At 42.1% G+C, this 15229-nt stretch overlaps 2 protein-coding genes across 9 annotated transcripts in view; both read left to right on the forward strand.

Annotated features, from left to right (window-relative positions):
- The first annotated feature begins 511 nt into the window (after positions 1-511).
- On the forward strand, positions 512-2176 carry LOC117211386 (actin-related protein 2/3 complex subunit 4). The gene is made up of 4 exons (XM_033455196.1): positions 512-722; positions 997-1323; positions 1403-1573; positions 1645-2176. The coding sequence occupies exons 1-4, from the start codon at positions 720-722 to the stop codon at positions 1648-1650; spliced, it is 507 nt and encodes a 168-aa protein (XP_033311087.1). The 5' UTR covers positions 512-719; the 3' UTR covers positions 1651-2176.
- A 4210-nt stretch (positions 2177-6386) lies between these two features.
- LOC117211328 (nuclear factor 1 X-type-like) overlaps positions 6387-15229 on the forward strand; it is a 64526-nt gene continuing 55683 nt past the window's right edge. For 6 of the 8 annotated variants that reach the window (XM_033455063.1, XM_033455065.1, XM_033455066.1 and 3 more), the window contains exon 1: positions 6387-6547. In XM_033455063.1, coding sequence (XP_033310954.1) covers positions 6467-6547 — 81 coding nt within the window. In that variant the 5' untranslated portion in view covers positions 6387-6466. Of the gene's footprint in view, positions 6548-11985; positions 12528-14460; positions 14931-15229 lie in introns of those variants that run through there. The other 2 variants (XM_033455067.1, XM_033455068.1) reach the window with 2 other exon arrangements.

Genomic DNA, 15229 nt, shown 5'->3' on the forward strand with positions numbered 1-15229 from the left:
GCAATATCCTAAACTTTTATGATATTGATATCCTAACAGAAGAGTAATATACATTACATCTGTAATAAAAAGTTAGAAATATTTGAAAGAGCAATTTAAGCGAATGATAATTTTGCTTGATTAATGATAAGAATATCATTTGATTCTTCATATTGAATAGAATTTAGCAATAGCAGGTAATAGTCATCAGTTAGCGCATCTAATTACGCATATTATAGGAATGCAGACGTATGTGCAAAAGTATCACGATGATTCATCGTACATTTAATTAAATTTGTTGATACGATCTGCATTTGTTTCAGTAAGAATTCGTAAATTTAAAATACATAAGAAAATATAAAAATGCAGTCATTCTGTCGTTAGAGCGTACATTAGAAAGAGAATTAACACATCTCCAATTGAAAGAAACAGAATTTTGAAATTTGGATTTGTAGAAATGTGAACTAAATAAAATTGCTAGGAAATCATAGACATCTAGCGGCAGCAGATGAAACTATTAGCGATAGGAGGATGCCCCTCCCTAAGGAGATGGCCCCCCCAGCGTATCTCACCGCCTGCCACCATTGTTACGTCCGGATTTTAGATTTCGGTATCTGTGATGAGACAATTTCATAGTTTTATAAGAATGTATTTGTAATTTACAAGTGATAGCATTTATTGTTTTCTAAAGTCTACGTTGGAGGTGTCGTTATTAGCTGCGGTATAGCCGTAGTCGGATAATGGTAAGAGCTATTTCTTAATGTCCGAGAAATAGGTTATATAGTAACTTGTGCCTATCGAAATGATAAAATTCTTTATCAGTCAAGCCGGATGCCTTCGTATCTAATTTCTGTTTACTGTTTGATATATTTCTTCTCGACCGTTACTAACTTAAATAACAAATATAATTTTATATTGAGCAACGACATAAACTTAAATTTCGTGTATGTGTTGGCTATGACTTTTGAATTTTTTAATAACTTTACAAATTACTTACCGTTGATACGTTTGTTACAGTCAGGAACGCTAAAACCTTACCTGGCAGCAGTGAGGAGAACACTTACTGCTGCTATGTGTTTAGAGAACTTCTCCTCTCAAATAGTTGAGAAACATAATAAACCTGAAGTTGAAGTGCGAGCTAGTAAAGAACTTCTTCTGACACCTATATTAATAAGCAGAAATGACAAGGAGAAAGTATTGATCGAATCAAGTATAAACAGTATGAGAATAAGCATTGCTGTAAAACAGGCTGATGATCTAGAAAAGCTACTATGTCATAACTTCACAAGATTTATGACAATGAGGGCAGAACACTTTATTATCCTCAGGAGAAAGCCAATAGAGGTAAATATTATTATATATGTCAAACATTAATAACACAAGAAACAAATAATCAATGTTTGTAATATTTATTATTCTATAGGGTTATGATATTAGTTTTTTAATTACAAACATCCATGTAGAGCAAATGTACAAACACAAGATCGTAGACTTTGTGATTTATTTCATGGAAGAAATTGACAGAGAGATCAGTGAGATGAAATTGTCAATGAATGCAAGAGCTCGCATTTGTGCAGAAGAATTTCTAAAAAGGGTCAGTATCTATGGATATAATAGGTGGAAAGATATGTATGAGAATTGTCAAAATATTGCTTTTGATTTCAGTTTTAATTTTACGGACACGACGTGTTAGCAACATAGCAATAATCACAAACGCCAGGTCACTAAAAGTAATAGTGCCCATAAATCAATCTGGTTAATACATAGCCAGAGGATATTTTAACGGATTAATATCTTAAATTGACTCCAAACGCTCCTTAATCCAGACACGCCAATCCCTACTATCGTCCGTTCTCGAAAACAAATTCATTTGAATATGAATATACATTTATCGACTAATCACTGTCATCTCCAGCTCTGTGTGTAACGAATAACAAGTCTGATGTACATGTAAGTACCTTAACGGTATTAAATTCTGCACGCGCAGTCCGCGAACGATAACTCCGAGCATACTTGCGATCGTGCGTTTCTTTCTCCCAAAAAGAGGGAAGTTGAAACACTTAATGGTGGTGTATGAGTAAAGCGTGCAATTCTTTTTTGCATTTATAAAATTCTATTTATCTTACGAAACACTGTATCCATATGATTTAATACTAATGTAAATACAAATAAACGAGAAGAATCGTAAGGCCGTAAATCGTCCCGTACCTCCAGCATCCAGAAGATTAAGCCCTCCTAGTGTATAATGTTATTTAAATAATAGTAATAATAATATATGTATTATTATGTAGTAATGTAATTGTAAAAAAGAAATATTATTTAGTAATAAGTTTGTATTTATGAAATTCTAAGAGTATAGTATCGATTTTCAGTTTTGGTATTTTAAGTGCTAACACATATAAGTTTGATTTTCGGAAATAGTATCAGATATTAGATTACTTATTTGCTATTCATCGCTGATTATTTCGCATCAACTGTGTTGACCTATAGGTTTTATGTTTCTAAGTTTACATATAGACAATATAGACAATATTTGATATTTATGTTATTAATCACATTTTACGTCAAAGATATTTATTAGTTAAATTTCTAAGGTTTTTGATACTTCTAAAGACGAATTTGTTAAGCTAAACTATATAACAATTTAAGTCTCTTTAATTTCAAAACTTATCGCCAGAAGATTGTACCGTTTTCCGAAAAGCGCCTTGCAGACTGCAACACGTTGAGCAAGGAACGAGGGCCCCTTTGAACTGTGGAATCCATCACGTTCGCGGCGGCTCCTCTTTCTACGGGGAAGGGTGCCCCGATGGAGCTCAGTCGCTCGCCGATACCATTCACCAGTAGCAGTTCGCGAGTTTTCCGGCCACCAACCGGCGATCTCCTCGCGCGGTTCGATCGCGCTTCTTCCTTCGCCACGCGACGGTAAAAGTGACGTCGTTTCTGGACGTAACAATTAACGGTTAACAATTGACACAAACTTTTATAAAATCTGCATCACTAGTGATCAGCGAGTATCTTCGATAAGATTAATATAAAATGAAGAATAATAAATAAGATGCGTCATTTGTCTTCTAATGTTATCGACATCAAACGATTATCGTCGAGTTGAACGAAGAATATTTTAGAAAAGAAAGATCATAGAGAAATCGAATTCGGAGAATCGAAAAATGGAGAAAAATAAAGTTTTCCCGCGTGAAGAATCGTAAAAAGTAGATGGACGATCTTGCAGCCAGCCAAAAGCTAAAACGATCTCCGCAAAAGCTGGTGAACGAGAGGCCAGCCTCCGAATCCTCCTGTAGTCAGACGAAAGTTTTAAGCCGTGTCGTCTCACGACTAGTTACGAACTTTTCCTCTGCGTTAGGCGAGGGTAGTTTTAAGGGGGCACGTAATCTCGTTTCGCTTTGGCCGCGATTTTGAGATTACCGCGTTCCAGCCGTCGCTATTTTTGAGGTGAGGCGCGGGTGGAAGATTGTTGACAAACTTCCGTATCGCGTGGGGGCGTCGTTTCTGCCTCTATATGGTGTAACCGGGGTATTAGTTAACGTTGATCCCCTCGAAACACCCTCCGTTCTCCATGTTGATCACGGAGAAAGGGGAGGAGCTATGGCTAGAGGAGACCTTCGAGTCCCACAGCGCTAATTCCTAACGAGCGCCCAAAAATACACAGCGCAGAGAGACGGAGAGAAAGAGAGGACTGGCTGCATAGAGGTGGCTGTAGATAGCTGGCAAAGAAGAGTGCCGAGGAAGAGGCAGGTAGAAGCGAAAACGAGCCGGATAAATAGAGGCTTACGAATTACGGGTCTTCTGAGCTTCTCCTACTTGTTCATCCTTCGCTTCCCCCTACTCTGTCTTTTCTTCTCTTTCTCACTTCCCCTCTCTCCTTCTCTCTTTCGATTCAATCTTGTTTCTTTCGTTTTTTCGTTTCGATCTCTGTTAAATTACGCGATTTAATTAATCTATTAACGATTGAGATGAAAAGTAGTAGGTAAACGTTGTGTGAACGCAACATTTTATCAAGACAGATAGACTGGCGACCTAAGAAAGATCTCCACGGCAGAAAGAAAAATCGTTTATCATATCAAAATTATAAAATTTACAGGGATGAAAGAATATTAGATTATTCTTTAGAATTCATTTTCGTAGCTACAATGTTCGAGAACAGAATTTAATAGACTAAGATAACTGAAAAAATATTGCAAATGGAATGTCACGTTAACGAAACATTGATTTTTAAAGGATTAAAACTTGTTTCTCTATGATTATTTGCTGATATATGTATGAGTTGAAATTGTGAGGTTTGGTGGTCTGACTGGATAGGCTCATTCTACTTGACGATGTTTAGCTACTTTCTTCGGTAAATATTCCTAGCTACTTCGGCAAGTTTGCTCTAATCTGAGTTTGATTAAATGTAGTTCCGTGCTAGAGTTGCTCTGGTTTCTCCCATATATATCTCTATTTTTTTCGTGAATGTAATTCGTATTTGTTCTACAGTAGATTACTTAACAGCATAGACTTATTTTACGTAACTTCAGTTATTTTATTTCGCCAAATATTCTGTCATAGATATCGTCATGAACTAAATGAACTTTTTCTACTTAACTATTTTCTCAAACAAATACGCAAATATTCGGGTTTATTTTTTTGTCCCCCAAGTCTACCACTTCCGGTTTCCCTCCTTCAATTTGTCGTCTCCCTTTCTATTTATCAGCTCGCGCTCTAATTCTTCTTCTTTTACTACCACTCTCCCCTTGTTTATCCGACACCCTCTTCTCCCTTCCTTACACGAAATCAGCTGTTCCCTCTCCTTCTCGCGATATCTTCCTCCCTCTTCCCTCTCTGAGAGATCGGGTGGGATGGGGTGTGTGATGTCGATCTCTCCTCTCTGTTGGATCACCAACTCTCCTCTTTGTTTTTCGTGGTGGCCTCTCCCCACTTACTCGCAGCGTGCGGACTCGTCTAGGCGTCCTCGCGGCGCGTCGCGGCGCGCTCCCGGCGAGCTTGCGCTCGAGCCGTAACTTTTTACGCCGACGCCGACGCCGACGCAGCGCCGGTGACTCGGAGTCGGCGTAGTCTGGGACCTGGCGTCCTCCCGATCGGGAACGGGAACCTACAGGGAGCCGAGGAAGAGAGAGAGGAGCGTCCGTATTCGTGCACCTCGACGTCATCCTCTTCGTCGTCATCCTCTCGCACGTCGTGTCTCGTAGTTCCTCTCGTCTCTTCTTCGACGCTTTTATTCGCAAGAAAAAACCAAACAGAAAACGTGTCAAATCAAGAAAACGATATATACGAATCGAGTAAGAGACAAAATCGAAGATAAAGGTGGACTACGAGAAAAAGATTCGAGTAATCGTTCAACCCCTTCGAAGCGAAGAGTAAAAGAGAAGAAACGGGAGGGAGAATAGAGAGGAGGAGAGACGAATAGACGGTCCGTAAGGGTTAGCCGGCCTGTTCGCGACGGAAGGGAGAGAGCGTCGCGAGAGAGGGAGAGACTGCAAGCAGAGGGAGCAGGGTAGGGCGACGAAGAAGAGGTGGGGAGGTTGCGAGAGGGGTAAACGGAGGAAAGAAACGAGGAGAGAAAGAGAGAGTATTATACCGAACTGAAACGAATAGAGAAAGATATACATAGAAGGCTGGGTGGGTGGAGGGAACCGGAGCAAAGGGGGTAGAGAGGGATAGAAGGACAGCGAGAGAGAGCAAACGAGCGAGCCCCGTGTCTTGCGTGCCACGAGAGAATACAGAGAGGGCCTAAAGTCGAGAGTTAGGAGTTGTGGCTCGTGGTTAGATAGGATGCGTGTGCCTGGGTGCGGTGTTCCACCACCACCCGACAGCCGACGGTTCAGTAACAACAGCCAGATAACCAACGACACTAACTGCAACGACTGCGACAACAACAACAACAACAACAATATCATTATCATCATAAATATCAACAACAATCACAACTACAACGACACTGTGAACAAGATCGGTTCATTATCCGCGCAAAGGGACGACATCGAGTACGACACAAGTAATAGCGCGGTCGCGCGCGGCCAACAGAAGAAAACACCTGGTGGTTGCCTCGAGCACCACGGTGCCGGCTGTCTAACGGCGGAGACGGCTCGACTGACACCACTTCCGCCACAGAAACCCAGAGAAAGACCGTTCACCGAGTTCACTGATATCTGGACCATCTCAAAGAATAGCGGTTCGCGATTCGACCTTTTGAAGATCTCGCAAGACTTGATTTCTTTGAAGAATCCCGTTGTCTTCCGGCCTAGTTGGAACGTAGTCGAGGTGTAGTCGAGACAGCGGAAAGCTGGTCCAGACCACGTACTTTCCGTGGACGCGGAGCGGCTGGCCGACCAGCTGGAGCACCAGCGTCCCACGGCGGCGATCGTCGGCGTCGCGCGGCGTCGGGACGACGCTACTGGCGAGCACAGGCTCGCTAGAGGAGCGCGCTGCGAGCCGGCTTCAGCCTGTACCACAGCCGACGTCCCAGCTACTCATGTTCATCCCGGACACACTGAGGAGCTGCATGGTGGAACCGGATGTCTCGACTTACCTGCAGGCCCCTTCCGTAGGACAGGTGCCTTCAAAAATATCTTCAATATACATACATATCTCGTTTGTCGCGTCTATTTACCGGATCGGAGATTAGTAAACAGAGTGCTCCTTTAGAAAGTTTTACGAGCTTTCCTTTGGCTTAGTTGTGCTTTCTATCCGGTTGACGATTGATAGGATGCTCGGGGATGTGCCTGACGCGCTGTGCCACGCTCATGCTTTTATTTGATTAAGTTGAATGTGCCATGCTTTCACGCTTCCCAATACCGCGTTCTTTGGTGAGACCGTGTCCGATATTCCCGTGAGTGATTTTGGTGGAGTTTTGTTTTGAATGAGCGAATAGTCGTAGCAATGTTTGAAAGTCACGATCTCGTGTTCAGAACGAAGGATTGTTCTTTCGAATTATTTGTCGTTTCTCCGATTTCCTTGTTCCTCTTCGATAGGAAAATACTAGTTTGTAATGTTCCTTAATTCTTAATAATCTCCGTCTTATCTATAAGGGAGCTCTGTTTTAGACAGTATCGAAGGTTATTTCAGTTTCCTCTCGTTTTCGTCGGCGAGGGACGAGAATTAGAAGAAAGGGTTGAAAGACGGGAGAACACGTGCAACTCGCGTGCACCAGCGTCGAGTTCCTTCTCCCGATCGTTCGCGGACAGACGTAAACACGAGTGTTTTGCTTGGAGAGTTCGCGATTACGGTGGTTTTCGCAGAAATTCGTTGTGTTTGTGATTCACTCGTCGAACAAGTGCATCGTGAACCTGCGTTTCGTCGAATAGATCGGATATTGTCCTCCATCGAGCGGAGAAAAACGTGACGAATGATCTGTCTGACACGAGCTATCTGAAAATTACGTAATCGTTCTTCGCTATCTCGAGAACTCAAAGTTTAACTCTGTTACATTCTTTCGGCCCTTTTTGCCCTAATCGCGTTTGTCCGTCGTTAAAGAGGTTTTAAGTTCAAGGAGGATACAGAGGTATCGTTGCCGATACCTGTGATTTATCGTTTCGATTTTACGTCAAAGTTTTTCTTACAGGAAAGTTAAAGGTTCTTCTGTTCGTTAAAACAGGAGCAAAGTTAGGACATGGAAGTCAGAAAGATGGAAGAAGTGCAGGAGCTAGAAAAGAAATTGCCGTGGAATAGGTTTAATCGATAGGGTGAGGTTCGTAACGGTCGTAATAAGGGTAGAAATGGCTTAGATGCAACGCGATGCGAAGCGTCGCGACGCGTAAATAGCTTTCGCGCGTATAAACACATAGTGGATCGTGTGGCGCACACGCGATCCATATTCGTGCCTGTCATATCCTGATCGTCGTTCGGTTTCGTTCTCGATGTCTCTTCTCGTCAGCTGATTTTCAGCAATGCGGCTTTCGTTTTCGTGGCGCGCGAAACGTTGTAATTATGTAAGAAAACGCCTATTTATACCCGATAATCACGGTTCTTACGTAACGCGACCACGGCTCCGCGTCACATGCTCTCTATGTCCACTGTGATTTTTTATATTTAGATTGCATTTGCTTTTATCCATTTACGTCGTGCCGTAGTTGTATAGTTTGCCCTTCGAGTTTGATCTCGCTCTTCTTTCTTAGCGACGGTAGGGAATGATCTCCTGGATGCTCAGAGTTTTCCATTTATTATTCGTTTTATGTTTTGGGAGAATGAATTTATGTTCAGTTCGCTAGGGAACATTATGTTTTATTTAGAAGTTTATGGGGATGCTTTTTAAGTAATGTTTGGTTGAAGAGCGGTGGAACATAGAATTCTTAACCTTTAGGTCTCCAATTACATTATCTTTGTTTTTTTTTTATCGCAACTTTTTCAGATATTTGAAAAGTATCGAAATGAAACAATACATATTATTATGATACATATATTTTTTAAAATGTCGTAGTTTTTAAAATGAACGTCGAAAGACATAGAGGAAAATCTACGCATTTCTATGTTCGCCTAGAATTAGTGAAACCTCTTAAACATCTATTTCTCAATCACTCAATCGCCAATGGTTTGACCAGAGAGTTTGATAGAGAGTTTGCAAACCCTTTTGCGGTGACAATGGAAATCTCGTAGCTCACTTTGGCGGTGAAATGTCGCGTGGATATAACTGGAGAAGGTTCGTTGTCCGCGTGCTCGTCTCCAGCAAACTTAGAACAGTCATTAGTGTGGCGAACACGATATTTACTTTGGGTGGTGTGCGGCTTGATACGTTGCATCGTGTGTATCACCCTTGCGAATCACAGAGGAAATCTAGGCGGAAATCGCTTGTCACGTGACGAACACGTTTCTGAGTATCTTGATTTAGTGGAAATCATTCAATAAATGGAGTTGCTCGAAAGCCGTCAATCAATTCCAATCTTTTAATATCAGTATTAAATTAACATTTAATTCTTCAGTGATCTATCCAGAGATCTATCTGAATATCACATGGAGCGATACTCTTAAATTTCTTCGTTAGAATGTGAGGATTATTATCTGGTTACATCGGAGCAACGAATTCCGAAGGAATGATCTGTTTTATTTTTTGCTAGCTTTCTTCTTCTTATACGGTAATTTGTTTAGGCGTTCTTGCTTCGAAATACAAAAAGATTCGGAAAAAGGAATCGGTATAACTTTTCCTAAATTACCAAACATCGTCCACAAAATATCGAAATCCATCTCGAATAAACCTTTCGCTTAAAAGCTTATCCGCATCACCAAACGCTCTGACTATTAGACGAAACTATCCTAACCCACTTCAAAATCTAGGAATTCTCTACAACCACCTGAACCGTAGCACCTGTGAAAATCCAACTTGTTCAACAACCTCAAAAGCCAAGGATTTTCCCATCCGACAACAGTCGCTTCCTCTGATCAAAGGGTTGCCCTCTTTCCGTTTTACTACCAGCTCTCAGGCAATCCGTCTTATCTCGCGCAAATATCGGCTACTCGTTGCAAACGGCAGTTTCCAGTATCAGGAATCGCGAAAGCGAGTCAGAGTCCATGCATAACGCGTGTCTTCTTATCTGCTTGCGAGAAAAAGAGGAAAGAGGAGAAGAGCTAGAGGGTACACTGCCGTTCATAAGTATTCGACCAAACTGAGATCGATTTTATATTTTGAAAGTTTCTTCATCTTAGTATCGGAATATGAGCGTGTGTTAATCTTCAATTTTTCAAAAATCAAATAATCGATATTGACCATGTCGATCGGTTTAGCTATTGGGTGCTTCGAAACATTCGTAATTTAATGATTATGGATGATAATATCGCCGTAGTGCGATTATAATCTATAGTTGCCTAACAAAAGTAAGTAAGTGTCCAGAAACTTTTGAACGGTAGTGTAGAGGAAGGAGGAAGTCTATCTTACGTACAGACGAGGAGTTTGGCTATCGATCGCCACCCTCTGCACGTCTTTTTCCTCTCAACCCTGCTCTTTTACTGGTCCTCCCGGTTACAAGCCACGCGGCCCGGCGACAACATGCACCTACCAACGTGAAACGTCCGTTGGTTTTTTACTGCGGACCTTTAACTCCTTCTGACAAGAACTGCGTCCTTGTATTTCAAGGGAGTCGTTTCAGAGGGGTAGTTGCACGCATTTCTTCGAGTGCGTTTGATCGTTTAATCCCTAAGGGTGCGGAGGTTGCTAAAGTTTTTGCGTTAGGTTATGGAAAGTTTTGAATATAGTTTCGCGAATAAAGGATTTATCGTGGTTTTGGAATTATAAACCTCATCTAGTTTCTCTTGTTTGTAAATTTAGATAGAAGTATTGGTCGTAGTATCAGGATGTTAGTGGTTTCGACGATGGCAAGTTAGTTAGGATTATTTTTTGTATTAGGTTGACCCAAAAGTTTCTTCCGTTTTATAAGAAAATAATAGATGCATTTTGTTCAAATAGAACAAAATTGATCATACATAATTTAATAAAATAATATAAAACAAAAGATGTGCATCTATTATTTCCTTAGAAAGCGAAAGAAACGTTTGGGACGATCTAATATATTTTGTAAGAGGGTGAGAGAGTAGAGATTTTTGAACAAGATATAGCGATTGTGTCATGACTTGTTTAATTCTTTGATATTTCTTTCATACTTATCGTTAAAAAAGAATCTTACAAGTCAATTTTTCGTTCATCATTTATCGCCCTTCTAAGAAATTCGTGAAAATTTAAATGGATTAATTTTTAGGGGATTTACACGATATCCAAAGTATTTTGTTCGTTTTTATCTGTTTTTGGTATCTTCTGATTCGGCAGTCGGTGCACGCCTTTCGGAAGAGTTAGAGAAAAATTTTCGCGGAATCGGGCTTCTCGGTGCGCCTACTATTTTTAGCGCTTCCAAAAATCAGTTCCATTGTTTTTTCGCGGGTTTATTGACGCGGAAAGCGGCGGCGGCTAGGACAGGAAGCTCTGCGGGGAATTGGAACGTGGCAAGAATCAATTTTGCCCGGCCTTCTTCCTCGAGTTTCACGCAATTTGCCCATCGTCCCGCGGGACGTCCCTTGTTAGACACTAGCGCCTGCTGTCGCAGTGTAAATTTCTATCCTCGCCGATCGAACATAGACATTTCCCTCGTAAATTACCATTAAAACCCTTTCTCTTTTACTACGAAACGAATACCTTCAATTTTTTCCATGAATTTCTCTGAGTATCTTGAATTTCATAGACAACAGTCAGACGTGCAAATATTATTATTACCATTTTATTTCGAAATGTCAAATTGAAATCTTCAATTGCGCTCCTCGATGCTTTGCCTTATAATACGGAATCGTATCCGTGGATCGAAGATCTGCGGACTACTGAACCCAATATACGTACGATATTTGCTTCGGATATAAAATTAACTTTTTTGCATCTACAGACGAGAGCGTTAGAATTATACAATACGAATGTGCTAAAATTTCCCTGCTATTTTATGACTCGTCTCTCTAATTAGAGTAACATTCTACTTAATTCTAAACATATATTTCGTAGGATAACTATGGCTGCGACAGAGTTAACACTAAATCAAAAAAAAAAAATAAATCGTGGAAAATAGAATCTCGAGTCTAGTTCGATGTAGGATCGCAAAGGGCGAAAACCCTTTAAAAAGTCGAGAAAAGGAAGACCATAGCTTCGACCCAGCAAAGTGGCAAAAGGATCGCGATAGAAAGACAGGAAGAGAGTGTGTATGTGTATGAGAAAGAGAGAGAGAGAGAGAGAGAGAGCAAGAGATGCAAAGCGTGGAAGAGGGGCGTCGGGGGGATGGGAAACTCGGTAGGCGGAGGGGATCTAAGGGGAAGAGCCGAAGTGTAGCACAGAACGGCGGGAGGAGTGTGGAGGCTGAGGAGGGGTGGGGAGGGAGGGGAAGTTGCGTCGGTTCGAGGGCAAATCTAGTAAGCTAGGACAGAGGCTATTAATAACTGTTTGGGGTGCCGTACCTGGCCGCCGCGCGGTGCCTTCGGCGCGCGTCTAGATACGCGCGTCTCGACGACCGGCGTCTCAGTGTCGTCGCGACGACCGACGTCGTACCCGTCGTTCCGGCGTCGACGGTCCTTCCTACGTCTCTCCCTCGCACGGTGAATCCGCGATCAACCGCAATCCGTGCTCCGACGTTTCTCGTTTCGTTTCTCTACGTTCGCGCGCGTTCTCGTTCTCTGCTTCGCCATTTTTGTTCTCCGTTCACGGCGAATCGTGTTCCGTAAATCGTTCTCGCATTGGCTCTATCGATCTCGATCGTGGAATTACGATCGAACGGTTTTCGTGGATTCGAGAAGGGTACATCAGTGAAGCGACGGTGGTTTGGTAGGCAACCGGAGTGGATCAGTGTCGTTCGGTATCGACTCGATACATTTAAACGATCGGTCATCACGGTGATAGAAGCGCGTCGGTGATCAACTCCAGACTGATTGGCTCCTTGGAGGAGGATCAGCTGATCTCGTGGTCGCTAGAAAGCAGCGTGTCGATCGTCGGGTGAATCGTTTCTAGCGAGAATCTTTGATTCTATGCGCGGGGTGATTGGCTTGTCGGTTTCTCAAAGTGGTCCGAACGCGTAGTTCTTGTAAGTATTTGAGAGATTACTCGGGCGTCGGTGGCTTTCAAGCATTTGGAATGTTTTCGTGATAGAGAACCGATCTCCATGTTGGGCCTCGATCGTGGTTAATTGGTTGAGTTTATAGGCACTACAGCGCAACGGTGCAATGACATAACTGGTTGTTCAATTTCGAAACCTTCAATCGTGACTTTTTTATGTTCTTAATATTAGGCATCGGAATTTGATTTTATTTTTCAATTAACTTTTATGGGATAGCGGTCTGTTTGTTTTTTTCATTCTGTCTCTTCGATAGGTGTTATTCGTATAGGATTCCTGGTGTCCTTTTTTTAATGGAAGCGAGAATGACTGCTTATATTTTTCGACGTTGGCGTGGCCAAAGATCGTAGAAGAAACGTATTCCACGTCGATGCGTCGCGATAAACAAGCGCAGACGCGCAGAATCCGCGTCGATTTATTACCGACAACTACGCACCAAAACTCGCCATACAAATAGAAGTTTCCCGCGACACGTGCGCTCGCCCAGATCCCTCTTCACCCTTCGGAACCCGGTTTCTTGGATCCATTTCGCGTTATAGAAGTCCAGACACCGCGTGCGATGCATCTTTATTTAACTTTATTTTCATCATCTTCGGTAGAATATATTTCACGGATTGTTCTAGGCATTTCTAAACCTTCACACTTGCTCTAATAAATTACCACCAATTAGTTCGTAGTTTATCATTTTACGTCATCGATCGATCATCCCCTAAACGAAGCGTTGATCGATCATTCCTTAATTACTTAGAGTAATACTTTCATCGAGGTTAGAAGTTTTTACATATCTAGACGAATATAAATTTGTTAATAACATTTAACTGCAAATATATTATTTATTAATTGCTGATTAATTCACAAATGCAAAATGATCTTAAATCTTATGATTAATGATATCGTTGTTTCAATTCAATATCATCGTTTTAAGCTGAATAATCCCCTAAATACTTTATTAGCTATTCCACAAACTGCAAAGTTTTTACTTTCTTTTACAATCTAAAAATTTTTTCAGATCGATCGAAAGGATCGTTTCACTGAGAAAGATATTCGACATCGAAATGTTGGATCCTCGGCGTTCGTTCTCGCGAGATGTATCCGTGCGGTTCATCAACCCCCGAGAAACCCGGGCAAATCGCACGTTGACGTCCCCTTCGCCCGCGTCCTTGCCCTCCCCCGGTCTTTTCCGCGATGACGACGCGTACAGCGTCACCGTGCGCCTCCTTAATGTCTTTGATTTTCGTTCGCGTTCCGAAAATAACGACGTGTCTTATAGATAGACGCGAGGGCGCGCGGACAGGCGAGATTCGGTGACAAAGCGGGCTTGCGCCGCGAAAATCTTCCTCTGTTCTTCCACGGGTTACATATTCCGATTTTTCTTCCAGTTTTCGGTACAAAACTTATGGATCGAAGGAAATTTTATTTGAGAAGGAAGTAGATAACCTCGGGAATTTAAGTATCCGAGGATAGCATCTTGCAAAAGAGAGAAACGTAAGAACAACATATTGCGAGTTTCGAGTTACTTCGTATGATACGATTTGTGCAATGAAACTTGTTAGAATTAAGCGTTTTGTTTAGCTATGAAATTGGCCTACAGGAGAGATACACTGCTTGAAACAACTGGAGGATCGTTTTCAGGTCTTCAGGTTCCGATCCTTATTTCTGTACTTACTTTATTTTTAATAATTCTCCGTTTTTATTCGGCCGGCGGGTGTAATAGAACCGGTTCATACTACCTTTTGTTTCTGATGAATTCCGATTCGATTCTTGTTCCGATTGTTTTGAGCAGTGTAAATGAAAAATACAAAGAATCGTTAGCCACGATCGAATTCCCTTATTAATCGCCACCGATCGTCCCGAATTCGAGACCGATCAAACCACCGCAAAACCATGGTCCGTTTTCCCGCAGCAGAAACCCATTGGAAGATTGAAGCTTCTCCCGCTAGACATCGTCTCCCTCGAGGAAGCCAATAAATCCTCGAGAGAACGCAGACAACGAAGGAGAAACCCTTTACTTCTCTGCTTGCTCGAGCATGCTAACGAGACGCAACCAGGAAGAGACCTCCTCAAGATAGTTGGAAAAAAAAAATCTTGCGAGAAGAACATCCACCAAATAAGTTCAAAGACAGAAAGAAATAAAGAGATTGAAATTGACCATAAGGTCGGTTCGTTGATCCCAGGTGAAAGGAGGAGGAGAAGAAAGTCGTCGGAGAGGTGGTGCAGATGAGGCCACGATCAATCTGCGACAGGGTGGCGGAGGAGTATTACGAGCCTGACGGTTGTTATTGCGAAAATCGGTGCTTCTGACAGCCGGACTGCAGGAGGGACAGACAGACGGTAGTGTGCCACAGCAGCCGCAGTGCTTGCGAATACTCGATGGTTCGTGTCGTTTGACGCTTGTTCCAAAGGCCAGCCTCGTGTTCTTCCTCGTCCCTTCGCCTTTCCTCTGACGTATCGCATCGTCGCGTAGTTTCGATTCTGCGGTTTCGTATCCTTTATCGGTGAGCTGCGATAGCACGGACGATAGCTCGAGATAAACTGTAGCGTGTTCTTTTCGATTTATGCTTGTGCCTTCCTCTTCCCCTCGCCTCTTTTCATCGGATTAGACTTCTGAATCAGAGCATAGCAATGGTAGGTTAATTTTACGAAAGTTCCGAAGTATGACCGAGATTTCTTAG

Source organism: Bombus bifarius, unplaced genomic scaffold, assembly GCF_011952205.1.
Source record: "Bombus bifarius isolate JDL3187 unplaced genomic scaffold, Bbif_JDL3187 scf7180000008232, whole genome shotgun sequence".
Lineage (NCBI taxonomy): Eukaryota > Metazoa > Arthropoda > Insecta > Hymenoptera > Apidae > Bombus > Bombus bifarius.